This window comes from Haliotis cracherodii, unplaced genomic scaffold (genome assembly GCF_022045235.1).
Source record: "Haliotis cracherodii isolate W230 unplaced genomic scaffold, xgHalCrac1.p SCAF_6, whole genome shotgun sequence".
Taxonomy (NCBI): domain Eukaryota; kingdom Metazoa; phylum Mollusca; class Gastropoda; order Lepetellida; family Haliotidae; genus Haliotis; species Haliotis cracherodii.
Genome location: NW_027266319.1, coordinates 57,767,045 through 57,788,031, shown reverse-complemented (window position 1 = coordinate 57,788,031; position 20,987 = coordinate 57,767,045). Strand labels below are relative to the sequence as shown.

At 40.2% G+C, this 20,987-nt stretch overlaps 1 protein-coding gene across 9 annotated transcripts in view; it reads left to right on the top strand.

Moving 5' to 3' along the window:
* The window catches only part of LOC139444918 (neuroglian-like), a 301,741-nt gene that overhangs the window by 255,115 nt on the left and 25,639 nt on the right, over positions 1-20,987 (top strand). For all 9 annotated transcript variants that reach the window (XM_071225929.1, XM_071225927.1, XM_071225935.1 and 6 more), the window contains 3 exons: positions 12,254-12,485; positions 19,594-19,724; positions 20,586-20,790. In XM_071225929.1, the coding sequence (XP_071082030.1) occupies positions 12,254-12,485; positions 19,594-19,724; positions 20,586-20,790 (568 nt within the window). The remainder of the gene's footprint in view (positions 1-12,253; positions 12,486-19,593; positions 19,725-20,585; positions 20,791-20,987) is intronic.

Here is a 20,987-nt window from a genome sequence, read left to right as displayed (position 1 = left end):
ATGGTAGCATCAGCCAGCAAGGGACAGCCATTGGCATGTTGTGACAGGAGAGAACAGTGTATTGGATATGATGAATGGTTATCTGATTTTCAATATTGGTGTATTTATAAAAGACTTTTATTCAATGCATACAATGAATGACAGAAATGATCAATCATTGACAAAGAAATCAATTGGTTATTATTCTCACTTTCTCAAGAAGAATCCAGGAATGACAGAACTGTGAAATATAAATGGGAAGTACAATATGATTTATGATGACCTTTTGGGGAAATCTGGTCAATTTGACCTCTGATAATGTGAGATTTTTCAAGTATTATTTTTTGTCTTGTGACTTCCCCCCCCATGTTTTTAAAGTTCCATATAGACAGCACTATGTGCTGCTGTATCAAGTATATGTCAGTACAGAGTTGCATCCCTTGGTCATGCCAGGATCCATTGATCATGTGTTCAAATCCCAGATTCTCTCTGATTGTGATCTGTAGTCTGTCAGCCTTCATCGCTGTGCTTGTTTGGAAATGTCTATAACCTACATCATTGGAGCTTTCTTCCCACATTAGGCTTAGCATTACACACTGTGATATACAACTGAAATGCTGTTCAATTAAAAATTCAATATTTTTTGCATTTATGGAAGTATAAATAGAGAATCTCACCTGAATGTCTTTTGATATCAAATATATCAGTCAGTGTTGATATATTTGATATCAAAAGATACGAGGGCAAGATTTTATTTATCATCCAACATCATTTGTTTAACTTTTTCAGTTTGTAGAAAGTGATAAGCAGGGTCTTAAGTGTTAAAAGTACTGCTAACAGCCTCAGTAGCAGAACCACTAGTGATGTCATTTGATTGTGATGTCATGATAACCAATGACATCACAATGGTGTCCAAAGCATTGTGATGCAATTTCATAGCAGCGATATGTACAGTGTAGATATCACTTAATCTCACCCCAGCTATATCACCTGTGGGAGCCAGTTTTGGATGAGACACTACAAAAACAGTGTGCATGGGGGCCCAGTTATATGAGGCAGCACCATTCGCTTTTCAGAGTTGCATCCCTTAGGCAAACCAGAAATCTATGATCAAGGCTTCAAATCCTTCATCACACTGGTTATATTGTTTGGGTTGTCAGCACCATGCATATCCGTGCTTGTCGGTGTCATCAAAGTGGTAAATGTCTTCAGGATTTGCCTGGAATCCTGTTCAAAGTGGTGTTAAACCCAACTCACTCACTGATTCATATGAAGCCTCTGTTCCTGGTCTGGTCATGCAAGAAGAGTTTTTTCTTCACAGAACTGAAACAGCCTGTTTTTTGAATGACTCAGACTGTGTGAGTGTGTTTATACACAAGACTAATTCAATGGAATGATACTGCTTTAAGTGCTGCCAAATACATGAGCTGCACTCACATCTCTCGTGGGACAAAACCTCTTTGGTAAATTCAATCAGAGGGAACATACATGCAATACGCTTCATGACAAATATTTTTCTTGGAAGATAGTTAATTTGTAGCCAAAGCAGTCATTGCCCCAAGACATAATTGTACGTGTTCATCACAATGGCGTCTACAGATCAATCAAGGCAAGCAACAAATGATGATTGAAGTGGACAACAAATAGAACAAATATCAGATGAAAAAAAAAGCAATATATGAAGGACCACTCATCCCGATTGCAAACCGATGTAGGTGTGTTGAGAATTCTCAACCTTACGGGACAGAATGTGCACAAAGACTGGTCCCTGACTGGAAAAGCCGCTTGATGCAATGTAGGATTATTGTTGTTGATAATTAAGCTCTGTGCTCAGGGCTAATTGGTACAAAAGCAATTGTTCTAGCAATTGTAGGCTTAGATTTTGCTATTATCCTCTTTCAAAGTCATTTATCTTGCAGTGTTGTCACTGATAGGATCTGGAGTATTTGTTGCTTGGCTCGTTAACTTTTTCATAAAAGAAGGAAATATATCTTCTTATTAGTTTGTCTGAAATAGGGCCTGTTTTCACTTGGTCTGCATCAGGTCAACTGGAAGAGGAATGAGCAAATATTGATGTTTATGAAAAGTTCTACACTTGAGTGAAAGGCTGTGCTTGTTGTGAGGATGTCCACAGGCTTGATGATAGTGTACGTTGTAGTCATCTATAGGGCCATGCACACTTCAAGGCTTTTGTCAAAAGATTGATGGCGTGGAAGAATTGTAATGATTTAGTTTGGGAGGTTGGGTAGTGCAGGTTGTGGTGGAGTACAGGGGTGATAGGCCATTTTCTGTCTTTATTGGCATGGATTTTAATTCATTGAAGTATTCTCTGAAAAGAATACCATGACGGTAAATGCAGTCTTCGTCCTGGTGGTTTGAAGTTAAGCATTTAAGAAAGTAGAATGATCTGAAATTCATACCATTTCAAACTCTGTTGTGACTTTACTGTTCATAGGGATATGGGGAGAGGTGTATGTCATAATAATAATAATAATAATAATAATTATAGGCTATTTATAGTGTTAATATTTCCACACTTTTCAGGGACATGCTCAATGCTTATTACCCCGGTCACTGGATCAGTGTACACTCAAGAATCATTCTCATCTCCCTGGGGAGTATACATCCCAAGCTGCCTGTTAGTCGCTAGAAGGTTAACAACCACATTGCCATCTTGCCCTATCATCCTACCGGGTACCCATTCACTGCTCGGGGAGTGTCATGTGTGGGGGATGTGGGTGTGTTGGTGGGTGTGTTGGTGGGTGTGTGTTTTGGGGGATGAGGGGGAAGCTGGGCTGGGTGTTAAATTTAATTTATTTAACCTTCATTTAACTTTAACAATACACATAACAATGTAAGGAAATGCTTACTTTAGATTCGTGAAACAGTATTTGTTCAAAAAACAATCCTATTATAAACAACATTTACCTGACGAAAGACCAAACAATGACTTTATAATGGGAATAGTTAGTATATGGTCAAGGATCTGCAATTCTATTTTCTAATCTGAAATGACATTCCAGTCTGATGAAAAACAGCTGCTATAAAACTTGTCCTTTACACAGCTTGATTCGGGGCAGGTCTTTAAACTGTTTGCTTCAGGTTCAAAGCTCACATGTCCTTGGAGTGTATTAGCATTCACTCCCAGTTATTAAAAATTATTCTTCCAGTGAACAACTTGGAAACTTTAAAAGCAATTGCAGCTGAGTTTTGTCCAAGAAAAATAGATGAAAAATCAATGGGATGATTAAATGAATGTATACTAATCCACGCCAAGTTGGTGCAGCGTCCAAATCAATGTTGGTCGTTTCCGCAATAACACGGTCAAATTGGGTTGAAACCGGAATTATTCGCAATGGGAAATTGCCGATGTTTCCACAACAATCAGCAAATTGATAACATATACTTACAAATGTCATGCAACCATCACTGAGCCCTACCAGGAATTAACCTAGAAATCCCACAGGAAGGTGATATGGTTTGAGATTTCATCTTGCTGAGAAATGTATCCCAAGTCAATGTTTCTATCTGCCTTACTCATGACAGGTAGTGATTTCCTTATCTTGGAAATCTGTCTTTGCAACAGAAAAAATCTCAACATATTCTTCGAGTTTATACATCTGGGGAATGTTTTTTGTCCACAATCAATTCTTGAAACAGCTGAACCTGTGTGCTTTGATACATCCACTTATATCCAATATTAGAAATTGTTATTTTTGTACAAATAATTGTATCTGTTGATATGAAATTGATTCCAGAAGTGAAATACCAAACGTAGCTTGATTTGAATCGATTTCAATTGTCAGACAGAGATTTACAACCCAAGCTGCAAATTGGTGGAAGCTGTGTTTTGCAGGCCACGCTGGCACAAATCAATCACACAGAGCAATATTGTCTTAAGGATTGCTGAGGAAGCCTGTGGACTGTTCTACAATCCATCCCTTGTGCATTGTATTTGGAAAGAATAGGTCAGGTGTAAATTATGTCCAATGCAATACGATATTCTGAAGTGCAGATACAGCTTTTCACAAAAGGGGAGTACTTAAAATAGCACATCCTTCATTAAGAATTTTGCCTTTGTTAGCCAAAGATAGTAGTCCATTAATCATTAGACTGTGCGAAAAATGTCTCAGGAATATATTTGTATTTATTTTATATGTCAACCTGATTTGTACGGGAGGTGCAGCTCCCCTGTATTTGATAGTGACTCGTAAACACATGCTCACTATGTAGTCGGAATCATACAATCGACTCTGATTTTAGCAGAGATTTCTTATGAATATGGAAAGGGTTTTGTCTCTTTTATTTTTACAGATTCATATGACATTGTGAAAGGTGAATGATGTATTTTACTGTTGCCATAAGGTTGTGTGTTCGGAATTACACACAATATTGCATACATTCTGAATTGCTATGTTTTTTATCCACTTTTTTGATGGCACAAATGATGAGGATAATCTTGTGATAAAAGTGTCAAGGATATGAAAGAGCAATAAGCTAAGCAAGGTGCACTGAGAGTGATTGAGTTCAATACTGAAGCCTGCAATATGTCAGCCGTGTCACAACACCCTGTTGACCAGCAGGAGACGATATTAAGAGGTCTGCAACTGATTGCAAGGATGAGGAGGCTGGGGTTGATTCGGTGTGACGAGGAGGGGCATTGGGGTGGGGTGTGTGTGTGAAGTTTACTTTGGTTTATACTGCTCAACAAGTTAGCAGGGTTAGACCGGGTCCTCAGCAACGTGTCCTGGACCAAGAGGATTGGGTGTGATGAGGAGGGGCGGGGGGATGAAGTTTACTTTGGTTTATACTGCTCAACAAGTTAGCAGGGTTAGACCGGGTCCTCAGCAACATGTCCTGGACCAAGAGGATTGGGTGTGACGAGGAGGGGCGGGGGGATGAAGTTTACTTTGGTTTATACTCCTCAACAAGTTAGCAGGGTTAGACCAGGTCCTCAGCAACGTGTCCTGGACCAAGAGGATTGGGTGTGACGAGGAAGACGGGGGGATGAAGTTTACTTTGGTTTATACTCCTCAACAAGTTAGCAGGGTTAGACTGGGTCCTCAGCAACGTGTCCTGGACCAAGAGGATTGGGTGTGACGAGGAAGACGGGGGGATGAAGTTTACTTTGGTTTATACTCCTCAACAAGTTAGCAGGGTTAGACTGGGTCCTCAGCAACGTGTCCTGGACCAAGAAGATTGGGTGTGACGAGGAGGGGCGGGGGATGAAGTTTACTTTGGTTTATACTGCTCAACAAGTTAGCAGGGTTAGACCGGGTCCTCAGCAACGTGTCCTGGACCAAGAAGATTGGGTGTGACGAGGAGGGGCGGGGGGATGAAGTTTACTTTGGTTTATACTCCTCAACAAGTTAGCAGGGTTAGACTGGGTCCTCAGCAACGTGTCCTTGACCAAGAAGATTGGGTGTGACGAGGAGGGGCGGGGGGATGAAGTTTACTTTGGTTTATACTGCTCAACAAGTTAGCAGGGTTAGACTGGGTCCTCAGCAACGTGTCCTTGACCAAGAAGATTGGGTGTGACGAGGAGGGGCGGGGGGATGAAGTTTACTTTGGTTTATACTCCTCAACAAGTTAGCAGGGTTAGACTGGGTCCTCAGCAACGTGTCCTTGACCAAGAAGATTGGGTGTGACGAGGAGGGGCAGGGGGATGAAGTTTACTTTGGTTTATACTCCTCAACAAGTTAGCAGGGTTAGACTGGGTCCTCAGCAACGTGTCCTGGACCAAGAAGATTGGGTGTGACGAGGAGGGGCAGGGGGATGAAGTTTACTTTGGTTTATACTCCTCAACAAGTTAGCAGGGTTAGACTGGGTCCTCAGCAACGTGTCCTTGACCAAGAAGATTGGGTGTGACGAGGAGGGGCGGGGGGGATGAAGTTTACTTTGGTTTATACTGCTCAACAAGTTAGCAGGGTTAGACTGGGTCCTCAGCAACGTGTCCTGGACCAAGAGGATTGGGTGTGACGAGGAGGGGTGGTGGGATGAAGTTTACTTTGGTTTATACTCCTCAACAAGTTAGCAGGGTTAGACTGGGTCCTCAGCAACGTGTCCTGGACCAAGAGGATTGGGTGTGACGAGGAGGGGCAGGGGGATGAAGTTTACTTTGGTTTATACTCCTCAACAAGTTAGCAGGGTTAGACTGGGTCCTCAGCAACGTGTCCTGGACCAAGAAGATTGGGTGGTCAGGCTTGGTGACTTGGTTTTTGATATTAATTGTTGCTCACAATATCAATCACTGGATTGTCTGGTCCATAATCTAACTCTGAAATGGTGCAGCAACTAACTGGAATTTGTTCATCTAAATACAACAGTGTGGCAGAAACACTGACTGTACAATAGAAGCCTGAGGACCTATCAAACACTGCTACCCTTGGAAACATCGTGGACAATTCTTAAGACTCTGCTGTGCATGAATCTGAAAATCCACCACACTCCTTTCACAACAATCAGCCATGTTGTGAAGGTCATACAAGATTCAGTCACATGAATGGACACATTTGGTGCGATGTGTGACATTATGCAAATTGGGATGAATCTTGGATTAAAACTTATTACCATCAAATCCTGGCCCATCTAAGGGGAATAATTCTGCATGCCAACTTATAACTTAAACCATTTGCCTACCTGTGCTTGATTTGTGGTGGTTTTGAAATCCATCCGTCAGTGTTTAGGGAACATATTTCCTGGCAGAGAGTTGCCTGGTATTTCAGCCATCTTAAAAGTTGGAGCTGAAACGTTATAATCGTTGAAATATTGATATTCTACCAACATCATCATCAGTGTATTTACTAAGCCAGGAGATGATTTGCTTGGAATATCAAAGGCTTGATCGTCCTCATTTATCTATGTCAGCTAATCGGAAGATCTGAGCTAATTGGGGAAGGTGAGCTACATGGCGCTTTGATCTTTCAGGAAAAGAAGAAGCCTTGTGAAGTTATGAGGACAATTGATATATTGTAGATTTTGAAACAACACAATTACATTATCATGTTTGCTTCAGTTGTTGGGAAGATGGCCGTCCTCAGATCCCACGACAGCTGACAGATTAACTATAGGCGAAAGAGTAAATGTATTTGTCTTGTTAAGTACAACTGGCACTAGTGACAGTAAAACAGTCATAGATTTGCCTCGTTAGTTACATCCGATATTACCACAGCGTTTATGTGGAATCTATTTCATGGTGTTGATTTTTCTCCATTGCTCGTTGATTTCCCTGCATGGATAAGGCTTTGTGAAACCTTTGATAAAGTGACCACTGTTTAGATAAACCGATGGCGGTTTTGACATTAAGTGCTTTAACTTGTAAAAGTCTTGTACTCCCACTGCGGACTCTCCAAAAAAATCAAAGTGTTCTGTTTGATGATGGATTTGGAGATTGGTTAGAAAAATAGTCATTTGTTTGAGTTCTTTGTTAAATCATGCTGTCATCTTCCCCCAACATGGTGTCTGTTTGATATATTCTCCTAAGTATTTTGAAATGAGGCTTGACATGTTTTATTGCGTGGTTAAAGTAAAGCATATATTGATCTTACTGGAAACAAGTCTAAGAGTTGTGTTATGTTGTACAGCAAGTAAAAAATACTTTTCTAAAATGTCTCTTCTAACAGTTTGATATACACATGTACTTTTTGAGACAAGAACAAATATTGTTTTTGTTTTACAGGCTTCTAGATCATTATGCAAAAGGGAGAATCAAAAATCAGATTTGAAACTGAAATTAATTTTCTAAAAGTGTCAAAAATGATTTATGCAAACCAAATGAAGCTGAAATTTTCAATCAAAAACATGATTTTGTAGCATTTTGATTTAAAAATTGAGGGCATGATCATGAAATAGTGAACCAGGAAATAGAAGTGGTCTGACTTTATGTAGGATGATGCTCTTCCATCAGCAGCACGAGGATGAGGAGTAGTGGTGTCCTCATTCACTGATAGAAACCAATACTCTGTGTGTGTGTAGCATATAATTTCTCTGTCGTAGAAACATTCTTGAAGGTTATTTAAGAAAAGATGAAAAGATATATCTAGTTAACAGGAATGATAAGAACTGAAAAGCGTATTGTAATATCCAAGACCCATATGTTGAAATGTCAATAGCTCTGAAATGGACCAACACAAAGACAGTTTAGCTAATATTACCTGACAGCCACCATGAAATTTTAAATTTTACTTCCTTTCGTGATGAGTCAAGATTCCAGTTTTCTTTCATAATGGTGATATGACTCAGATAACACTGTATAGTATCATTGTCTGTTTTTGACCTGAAACTGTGTTTACACAAGAATCCTTGACAACGATAAACCCAAGACTATGTCAGATATGGAATTTCATTTTATTAAGGGATTTCATATTTTAATTATATGAATAAATGTAATTAAGCTATTACGCATGAGCGCTTGATTGACAAGAATCATGGCTATGAATGAGATATCATTACGCTGTAATCTTTCCATTACATTACTCTTCTGCTAATTTCATTTAAATCTCTCATTTGTTGAGTCTTGTTAAGTCTGGAAGGAACATTAAGAGACCACTAATTGTCCATTGCACTGAAGGATACCCAACTGAACAATTGTTGAGCCTAGCCAAGAACATATGGCAATCTGTAAGCTCATAATGAATTTCAGTTCTAATATTGTTCATATTATTTTTTTATGCAGCTTTTGAACTTTCATCCCTGTTGATAATCAGTTTATTAGAATTATAATTGTATGAGTTTTGAAAAATATGGCCACATTCCTCTTTGGGGGATTTGGTTATTCATGTTTTTATTATTCATATTGCATTCATATATTCATTGTTGAAATTATTGGAACTGCATAAATAGTATCTACCTAATCATGTGATGCAACATTATAATCGCTCAATAACACTTTTCAAAACATTGTCCTGAAAATAAAGTGCCAGAATATATGATTCTGTCTGTATCATGTGCATGTGTTTATGAATCACTATCAGATAGTGATGACACCATATAGGATTCTGACTGTATCATGAGCATGTGTTTATGAATCACTATCAGGTAGTGATGACACCAGGTGTTCACAGGTGAGCATATCATGCCCTGCTGGGGACACCCATCACAAACACATGCAAAAGCAAGTTAAAACATTTTGGAATCATCGACATTTCAACAATTAAAACCATAATAGATACATCATCCCCACCTCACTCACTACAAAACACCCATCCCGTATATTGTTATTGTACATGGTCGCACAGTTAACATGAAACTGTATCCCCAAGAGACAAACCTACAAGAAATATTGTAGGACTATTGCTGTCCCTTCTGAACACTAAACTCCTCTTCTACAACGGTATCAAGAGATCTCCCTCTGCAGCACACCGGCATTAAAAGTAACGCTTTCTATCATTTCATTGCTTTCTCCTTTGTGTCACCTCATAACAACAAATCTGAAGCAATTGGTGCTGTGATATTCCTAAATCACAAGTGTTTACAATATAGGCTTGGTAGTAGCAATCTGACTGATTCCTGATGAGAGGGAAGCATGTTTAATGCCATCAGATACCAACTCTTCTTGATGCCTCGTCCAAGGCTTCCAGGGACCACAGTTCATGGACCATATTATATCACAAGATTCGGTTTTACTCCATTATCATACTAATAGCATAGGGCAGCAAAATATGTGCACAGGGCATTTCTGTGGTAAATTATTGCCTTGCCGTAATAATTCTTGATACACAGAATGTGGATTGCCTGTCTTCTTTGTGACAGTGTCTACATAATGGGGATAAAAATGTTGTTGTAGCAATTCTGGCGTATTTATTGTGTAGTCGTCAGTGTCAAACGAAAGCATTAAGGATTGGGATGTGATATTCTTGGGCCTTAGAAGGTCATATAGACCTAGGAGGGATTTTATTGGTCTAATTACATTGACCTTGTCTTCCATTAGCTGAAAATGGATCGTCTAAAAATGCTAGGTGTCTATGAGATGGTGAGCCTCCATTATGCACGAGCACAACTGCTAAAGTCAAATTTTTGTGGTGAATGAGGAGAAGATTTGCCATCACAAGAACTGTATGATTGGTTTCTGGCTTCATGCATAGACTATCTTCATTGGTTTCCATTCCAAGCTTGTATGTAACAGCAGCAGTTATGTGTCCGATTTTCCCTTTTTGTGTAAAAACTATCAGTGGAATCTGTTAAACCAGACATTCACCAACACAGACCCCTTTCAATATTGAGTTTTTTACGATAATTAATCATCAAGTAAAATCTGTCAAGTTTGAACTTCCTTCTCTCCGGATGTCGGTCTCCCTTCTCTCTTGATTCTGATCTTCAGTCTCTCCACATTCTGTCTTCCTTCTTTCCGGAGTCAGGTCATCCATATCTGTGCCAGCCTTCCTTCTCTCCGTTATCGTGTCTTCCATTCCTCCTGATTCCATGTTTCAATCTCTCTGGATGCTGGTCTTCCATCACTTGATTGTCTGGTTTGTTTACATGCTGCCATGACATGGCAGAAGTACTGCTGTGCGATGTCAGGCAACAAACACATACTTTTTTATGTAAATTGTGTGAATGGTGGGTGCTTCCGGTAGAGCAGGACAGGCTTACCCTTTTCAGGAACACCTGGTGTCATCACTGATTTGCAGTGATCCACTCCTATAATTTTCGCTGCTATTTTGTTTTTTATGAACTGTTGATCTGTTGTATCAGATATTATGCTCTGACATTGACCTTTTATGTTCACAATACCTTAGAGCACTGGGCTAGTAAAACCCCTTGTCTCTAGGTGAATGTGCCATTTTGGTTTATTCCTGTGGATTGATGTGACCAAGTGATGAATACTCCTGGCCATCTAACTCAGGCTGTCGTTAGGTGAATACACTTGGAATTACACTGGCAGTGCCCGTCTTGGAGGTTTCAAGAACATGAAGGGTTAACCCGTCTGACACAGGCACATTGTAAGTAAACGCAGTGGTCATGATAAATAGACCTATAGCAATTACGTGCTTGTCCCCTACCCTGTAGCTGGGTGCTATAACAAGACACTTGATAGATCACAGTGTCTCTCTCCTCTGTCTTTTACCAACTGTAATAGGAGAGGACCTCGTCACGTGTTCCCTGGAGACAGGTGGAGATGTATTTCCCGACAAATGAAATTTGGAAAGAGTTTCATCGTAGCCAATCGAAAGTTGAAAACAGCTGCTTGTTGTCAACTCGAAAGCTACTAGTGTCATGATAACTGGATTCTGGTTTTGTTGTGGTGCAGTTTGTCATTTCTTAGATCATCTCTTCAAAATGGTTCTGTTGTTGGCAAGGTGTTGGCAAAATGTGAAACTTTATTGTGTCATTATGTCCATTACTTGGTCCTCATTCATAACCGGAAATATAAACAGCCTGAAGATAGGTTTATTTGAATGTTGAACTCTGAAAATGGATTGTCCAATTTCTTTGGGATGTTATTGCTAGATTGTATATGCATGTTGTCTGAATCATCCTTCTTGTGGAGGGAGTTAAAGAAGGGTATTTTCTGGTGTCATGGCAACACTATTTCTTCAAATTCTGACAACAGGTTTCAGGGCATACTCATTGGACCCTGTGGAAAGAAGGAGTGACACATTATACATGCAAGAAAAGTTGTAATGGTTGATGGTTTGTGTATTGTGTTGTAGCAGGCTCTTGGGTTTCACCAGGGTGGTCGATGTCTAGTACCTGCATCACTTCTGGCTTCCCCCCCCCCCCCCCATTCTTCTCTGATTGTCTTTGTAACTCAGGCAGAAGATATTTAGAAATTTTGAAGTGGAACTTAATATGATAGTGTGTGTGGTTTTTACATGGCTTTAAGCAGTATAGTCATATCCTGTCTGGCGGAGAGGATGGGAGGTCACCAGAAGTGGGCTTCGCACAGAATAAACCTGTGAGAAATCAAACCCAGACCTTTGTTGTGATAAGTGACCACTGTAACCACTAGGCTACAGGTCTGCCCCACTAAAAGATACTAAGCACCTACATCTGCAGTGTGTCAACCCTGGGTTTGCCATGATTGTCCTGCTGGAGAGTGTGCAGTGTGATGACGTTAAAACTTGCTCATACTAACATTCTACTAAAGATACTAAGCACCTACATATGCAGTGTGTCAACCCTGGGTTTGCCATGATTGTCCTGCTGGAGAGAGTGCAGTGTGATGACGTTAAAACTTGCTCATACTAACATTCTGGCTGGCCAAGATCGGAATGTTGCTACTGTAGAACATCCAACAGACTAAGAAGACTAACCGTCTCCCTGTTTATTTCAGGTGATTGCCCGCCTCTACCACAATGGCCCTGGCTTCCGCTACCACGTGTACTACCGCCAGCAGGGGAAGACGTATTGGTCAGATGGACTCATCACAGACCCTACTGTCAACTATTACGAGGTGGAAGTCAATGATGTATATCAAACCTACCAAATATCAGTGAAGTCGGAAAATGACCTTGGAGAGTCACATCAGACGGCATTCATCTACAAGGGACACTCGGGAGAGGACGGTAAGAACTAATGTCATCTGGACAATGGTCAAGATGTAACCCTCTTGGATAAACTACAAGCAGAATACATATTGATGTCTATATTTGGCCTCCTTTTTTTATAATGAGGCACTTTTTTTCAGGTTATTTGATTAGACTGAAAATCCACCATTAGACCATCCAACCCATGAAGATCCAGGGTAGAATAGGTCTTCAGCAACCCATGCTTGCCGTAAAAGGTGGACCCGTGAAGATCCGGGGTAGAATAGGTCTTCAGCAACCCATGCTTGCCGTAAAAGGTGGACCCGTGAAGATCCGGGGTAGAATAGGTCTTCAGCAACCCATGCTTGCCGTAAAAGGCGACTATGTTTGTAATAAGAAGCAACTAACAGAATCGGGTGGTCAGGCTCACTGACTTGGTTGATGCATGTCATTGTATCCCAATTGAGTGGATCGATGCTCATGATGTCAATCACTGGATTGTCTGGTCCAAACTCGATTATTTACAGACTGCCATCATAAAACTGGAATATTGCTGAGTGAGGCGTTAAACAACAAACAAACTAAACATCATGCACTTTTAACAGTAAAAGCAAATATTTTCTCTCATAAAATCAACCAAACCCTAAACCCTGAACCCTAAACCCCTAATCCTGAACCCTGAATTCCTAACCCTTAATAGATGTGTTTTAATTTCAACCAACTCAAGCTTAATGTTTAGAAACTTTCTGTAAACCATAGTATACAATATTGTAGCCTTATGATTTAGGCATGTCGTCTGAACATAGATTTTCAAACATTGTACGTAATTGGACGGCCATGTTGATTGCTACTACTTGTGTAAAAGGGGACTGTAGCATCACACAAACATTGTAAATACTCAGATGGTGGCTTTTATTTAAGAGAAAGCTGTCTTTAAAAGTGAATGAGATGTTTTACAGTAGTTAATGTGATCAGAGAGAAAACTATGAATGTTTCTTAAACATCAGAAAACCCATAACACTGAGATACAAATACTGTAGTGTGGTTCATGTAAAGATATGATTTCCAAAATGATGGATTTTATGAATTACGGTCAGGTAGGGTGAAATTATAAATATATGATGAAAGATATTGGATTGATTGTTTGAATGGTAGGTCAAAGAGTACACGCCCTTCCTGTTTCAAGCTACTGTTAAAAACTACAACTGTTTCACTAATGCCTTGCAGAATTCATTGATTTCCGACTCGATGACATGGAAGGCTATACCCTATGTCCAGATATTACTGTATTTCTTTAAACATTTACATTTGTTTGTTTTTTAAATCAAGACACGTGAGCATTTATTTATGAACCAACCATCCTATCTTCCTATTACTGAGTAAGTGAGTTAATATTTAATGTCACATCGGCACTATTTCACCCATATCGTGACTTGAGCAAGCTATCTTCCTATTAAAACTGAACTCAGGGAATATAGGCTTGAAAGAAAAGGCAGTATGCAGTTTGAATTGTGGTAAATAGATTAAGGCACACATAAAAAAAACATTATTATGTAGATATTTCCAATTTTGCAGATAATGTTTCCACAGCTGTCAGACAGAAATATGATACATTAACACATTTTTGAATTATCTCCCTTTTGTTGTTAGTTATCTCCCCTGAGACAGTGTCAAGTTTCAGCTGGATGTAAACTGATGCAACTTTTGTTTCAGCAGTACATTTTCTGCTCTCAGGGTATTAATATTTGATGGATAAACTGTTTCAGAATCAATAAAATTTCACCAGCTAACCTCAACGCGTTAAGCCATAATCACTTGTTGGAACCAATCTTACAGTTACCATGAATGATTGAAGACACTTTCATAAGAAACTTTGTCTCCTGAGACGGAGCTGTCTGTAGGTAAACTCAGCTGTTTGTAAAGACTCAACTTCTTCCAACAACAGAATCTAGACCTGTTTTTTAACCCAAAGAACAGTCCTTGAGAAATATGTAGCTACAGATGTTTAACCCGATTGGATGCTTGTTATGTGAACTGCCAATTGATTTTGTTCATGGTAATTATTGTCCGTGTATTCTTGTTAAGCTAAAACTACACAACTCAATAGGCAATGAATCTGTCACAAACTTACTGCACCAGGCTTGAGCGATGTGTATGAAAGACCATCACCACTTTCTAGATACTTTCCATCTTCAAAGAATTTTGTCAGGCATATAAATGAGTTCCTAAATGTAGTTTGAAATTATCAAGAAATACTATTGTATCATGTTACTGTGTATTGGAATATACATAATTTGGGCCTGATACCGAATAAATAAATAAGAATAAAGACGATGACTATAATACAAAATATATAAGAATAAATTGAAATGTTGATAATGGAAGTTCTACTTGATGACAAATGTTCAAGTCAGATTCACAAGAAGAAATATAAAACTGCTGAAAGATGTGCAAGAAGTCAGAAGAAATATTAGATTAAAAACCATGTTAACGCTTCTGACTCGACATGAAGAACAGATCTGTGGATGGATGTAAGAATCGCATCACATATTGAAAGCAGAACTAGTTCCCAGTCTGTCACGCTCATTTCATAATGAATATAGCTGATCCTATTACCATTGATATGCAAAAAAATGGATTTTATGTAAAATAAAGTCAAGTTTATGATACTTTGAAAGCTTCTTTTGAAACTAAACAGGAAATCAGAGGATGAATAATTTCCTTTGTGCCGTGCTAGATATCCTGGAAATTATTTTTTCTCCACAATTTGAAATTTGAATACTGACTTGCGTAGATGATAGGATGAAAAAGCCACTAGGCTCTCATATACAGACACTTTTGATACAAGTTGGAGATAGGTCAGTGAATCGGTGCTTGTATTTATTGATTGTGCCAACGTATAATGAATTTTGAAGAAGTGCACGCCTGGCTAACATCAACATTCTGCTTTATTTGACAGTCAAGCGAACGCTTGTGTAAATTTTGACATCTTCTTCTTGAAGCTGTCAGCAAGATGTTTCCTTTTTCTCCCATTCAATATCCTGCTTGATACCTTTTTGCCACCATTCTATCTGAGTTAATTCGAAACATTTGAGTGTTAATAGTGTTTTAAGTGTTTCTTTGCCATCGAAATGGTGATTCAAGAATGAAACTGTGGGAATCATATACAGCTTTATTTGTTCAAATACAGCTAAAATTTCCTTATTTTTCGGAATTAATTTGCAAAAATAATTGCGACTAGAATAATCTTTCTTTCTGTATAACAGTAAGACATCTTTGGCGTGTTATATGTAAAGTTGGGATGGCGATAAAAGCAGCTAATGAACACCATGATGATGATAAGGATGTGGCCCAGTAGATTGAGCTGTGAAATCACAACACACAATCATCAGATTCTGGCGAAACTAGGGGAGGCAACTCTGCACATTGAGAAAGGCACTTGAGCCGAATGGGCCAACCATGCCCCACTATTTCCTGAACTGATATCTGAGTTGTGATTTACAGTGATATTACAACACACATTGTTTTAAGAGGGTCAGAAGGTTGCAGTGTGTGATGGTTGATTGTGTGTCAGCACGCCCTGATGGTGTCGATGGAAGCTCAGGATGTCCACCAGACTGGATTGTTTTCAGGCTGCCATGATATAGCTGGAATATTGCTGACTGTGGCATATAACAACATTCACTCGCTCATTTCATGATAAATGAACAGTCTACACCTGATCTATTGTTGTGGCAAGAATGCATTTTACCGGACACCTTCCCCCTGTTTTGGTAAGAGATGTGAACAAGCTCACCCCTTAGTAATGGTTTCTTAGTTGATGAGATCTCACTTTTTGCTGCCTCAACAAACTAACATGAGTTTGGGGGACTTGTCACCCACACAATGGCTTGAAATAATGCTTTTGTTACTAAAATTAGTAAAAAATACTACGGATGACGTTGTCACATGCCGTTATGGAACTTCTATTTTTGAGTAGCTTCCAAATTGATGTCCAATTTTCAATATTTATGAATTATTTTGGTATTAAATTTTGAGTTTTAATTATATTAAACCATACAAATGCAAACAAAGTTGTTTTTTCTGCTTATTTTGAGGTTATCGACCTGTTTTTCTAATGGTAATGCTGGCGTATATTGCTATGGTAACAGCATCATACAAACATGGTGGATATGTGTGTGGTAAACTGCATGTTTAACACTGTTGTAACGGGGTATACCCAATTACCCATCAGCCAGACACAGCCATCCTCGTAGTTGATATTCACTGAATCACGACTTTACGTGTAAAGACAGCATGACCTTTTTTCACTCTAAATGAATTATTCTATTCTGACACGACACTTTTTTGACAGTTTAAAGTTGAATGATTGGGCTTGGGAATATCGGAGTTGGTGTAATGACAGTGGGAAAAATGCATTCAGTCATCTATGAGTTAGCCAATGTCTCCATTTGAAACTTGATATTCATCCTGGAGGACAGAGGCGACAGTCTCGCTTAAGACACGAGACAATTGTTCAGCTTTTAATGACTCAAAAGTCAACATTGAATGTGATTAAGTGTGATTTTACAATCCATTCTTTACACAATTGCTAATTAACAATCTGACGTTTTGTGGACAATCTTTGTGAATTTGAAATGCTGTAAATCATGACAGCCTTGTGTTCAAATAATGTAAATCCTCCTTGATTTATCTCTCCGAGGACTCCAGGAATTGGCCCGGGATTGTTGGGAGTTACTTCCAGTGATGCCTCCTGACTTGCCAGTGCCTCTGAGGCCTCGGCACCTATCTCGGCCACCCCTGGAGGGATTAGTTAATTAGAATCACAATAGAATGTAATGGTATCAGGAACAATACAGCAGAGCTGTCTCAGGCATTAGGAATAGTGTGCATTGTTCTCCAGGCACGGACTGTGACCATCAGTTTCTGAAGCACCCAAGTTGGGATTGTTCTGCCGATGGTGTGACACTGTGACCACTGGGCACATCTTGAACCAGCAGCTTCATTCTCTGGGTAATCCAATGAGGAGAAAATCAATGGAACAGATACTGAATTGTAGAAGGGGTCCGTGTTTAGAGTATTGGTTACAGCTGTGGCATTATTTACTGTTGAAGGTGCAGCTCAACTGAGGTATGACATTATCCTATGGAAGTCTGTAGGTTCCGACTCTTCTATTGGATAAGGTCTTGGTCAAGGGGTATATGGTAATGAAGTCTACAGAGGTAGATCTGGGTGGAAGAAGGGTGGATCAGGGTGGTCAAAGAACATCTTCCAGAGTGAAAAGTCCAGTTGTGGCTTGATCCTAGCACCACCAGTGACTATTATGAGTTATGTCACTTCAATGTTCCTCATATTGACCAATCAGATTCCATCTCTCAACAAAATGGCAGCACACAGTCAAGGTGATCTGATTGATAATCAAGATCTATATTGTAACAAAACAAGTCTTACTTCACAAATTTTGAGCACCTTGATTGAAAACATGAAAAGATTTGGAAAATAATTGTCAACACTGTTGACGCAATTCCCCCATTCGATCAAAATCTACATGTTGAAATCCATGTTTTTTATGAACAGGAGGTCTAGCTTGATGTGTGATTTGATTTGACTGTGCATATACTTGTTAGTAACTATATAACTCCAGAATTCCAGCTTAATTCGGCAAACATGGAAACTTAACTTTCACAGTCAGTTTACTCCTTTGCCTTGGGAAGATGGATAAAGGGTGGATCAGGGTGGATAAAGGGTGGATCAGGATGAATAAAGGGTGGATCAGGATGGATAAAGGGTGGATCAGGGTGGATGAAGGGTGGATCAGGATGAATAAATGGTGGATAAAGGGTGGATCAGGATGGATCAGGGTGGATAAAGGGTGGATCAGGGTGGATAAAGGGTGGATTAGGATGAATTAAGGGTGGATCAGGATGGATCAGGGTGGATAAAAGGTGGATCAGAATGGATAAAGGGTGGATCAGGGTGGATAAAGGGTGGATGAGGATGGATAAAAGATGCATCAGGGTGGATAAAGGGTGGATGAGGATGGATAAAGGATGGATCAGGGTGGATAAAGGATGGATAAAGGATGGATCAGGGTGGATGAGGGTGGATGAAGGTGGATAAAGGGTGGATCAGGATGGATCAGGGTGGATAAAGGGTGGATCAGGGTGGATAAAGGGTGGATGAGGATGGATAAAGGATGGATCAGGGTGGATGAAGGTGGATGAGGATGGATGAAGGTGGATAAAGGGTGGATAGAGGGTGGATAAAGGATGGATAAAGGGTGGATAAAGGGTGGATCAGGGTGGATGAAGATGGATGATGGTGGATAAAGGGCAGATAAAGGGTAGATCAGGGCAGATAAAGGGTGGATGAGGATGGATCAGGGTGGATGAGGATGGATCAGGGTGGATGAGGATGGATCAGGGTGGATGAGGATGGATCAAGGTAGATATGGGTGGATAAAGGTAGATCAGGGCAGATAAAGGGTGGATCAGGGAGGATAAAGGATGGATGAGGATGGATCAGGGTGGATAAAAGGCAGATAAAGGGTAGATCAGGGTGGAAGTAAGATGGATCGGTGGTGGGTAGAGGGTTGATTGGGGTTTGAGTGTTCAGATCCCAATTGAGAATTACATGTATACCTGTTAATGAATATTAAACCCTGAAATAGATCTTGTCCCATGTGCTGGTAGTAAGAGGCTCATTATGGGTCAGAGGTCAGAGGTCGAGAGATCAGGCTAGGTGACTTGGTTCATTGGTGACTTGTCATCGTACCCCGACTGCATTGGACGCTTGCTCATAATATGAATCACTGGTTTGTCCAGACTTCATTGTTTACGTGCCACTTTGATAAATCTGCCATATTTGCTGAGTGGCATTGACAACAAACAACAACAAACTAAGTCCTGCCTCCTTAAATCCTAAATTATGGTGTATAAACAGCACAGCACAGCACAGCACAGCACAGCACAGCACAGCACAGCACAACTGTTCCCTATACAATTCTAGACCAGGTTATATATGGTATCACATATTTCATCAGGATCGAGTTCCGACTTTTCTCAATCTCTAGCCCCTGTTGCAGATTACCTCCATCAATATGGTAATACAGGGCTAAGCACTTACACATCTAATTTTGTTTTGTCAGAGCCCACCGTGTCCCCAAAGGATTTCCGCCTGGATCCGACTCATCCCGTGGGAGCCCACACAGTGCACTTCATCTGGGAGGCTGTTGATACAGCGGAGCAAAAGATTCAGGGTCACTTTCGTGGATACAAGGTAGGCTAATTGTGACGGGATGCTGCAAGCATTCCACAGATATTTTCTTTCCATTCCGGTGTTAAAACAATGTTTTTATCCTCCAAACCGGCAGCTCTCTCCAGCTAATTTCAGAACCCTGAATAACAAACGGCCATGGTGATATCGATCCGGAGGTAGGTGAATTTGGTAAAATGGAGTTGGTGACAAAACATCCTGATAATGAAAACGGTGGTCGAGGAATGAACTGGATTTGCAGGGCACACTCACATCCTTCATGGCATAAGCTTTGTTAAGTGTTCTCGCTTTGTACATTGAACACAGACTTTGATTAATTTATCAGTGATCAAAGATGTCAGTAGAAGTTGTCCCTTGTAGTGGGTGAGTATTGTTAATGTGGCTTTTAGCAATATTCCAGCAATGTCACAACGGGGGACACCAGGAATGAGCTTCACACATTGTACCCATGTACTACAGAACCCGGGTCTGCCCTTGTCCCTTGTAGTGAGTGAGTATTGTTAACGCCACTTTTAGCAATATTCCAGCAATGTCACAACGGGGCACACCAGGAATGGGCTTCACACATTGTACCAATGTACTATAGAACCCGGGTCTTTGGCGTGCCCAGCAATCGCTTTAACCACGAGGCTACCCGACCTAACTTGTCCCATGTCCCTATGACAGACATGTATAATCACTATCATTTTATTTGTTACAGGGATTCCAATATCATTACTCCTTAGCATTGAGGTTTTTGATTATTATTGTTGCTTGTTTCTCATTAATAATATGCTGCCTGTGTTTGAGGAAGGGTTTAGCTGTGTATCAGAGCTTGACGTTATTATTCTTTGAATTTGGTAAGTGTATTTTCTGGTTGTCTAGCTACGCTACTGGAAGTCAAGTGAAGGTCGGCACAAGATGAAGGAAGTGGATGTGATGATGTCGGCCCGAGATCATGGACCCGATGTGCGAGTTGCTCTGGCAGACATCCCAGCATACACTGCTTTGCGAGCTCAGGTTGCTGTGATGAACACACATTACACGGGTCCACCTTCGCAGACCATCGACTTCTTCACACCAGAGGGAGGTATGTAGCATGTGGATAAGTCATGACGCTATCGACCATTGGTTTGTCTTGACCAGGCTCAGTTATACACATTGAGTCATCACACTATCGACCATTGGTTTGTCTTGACCAGGCTAAATTATACATTTAGTCATCACGCCATCGACCACTGGTTTGTCATGACCAGGCTCAATTATACACATTGAGTCATCCCACTA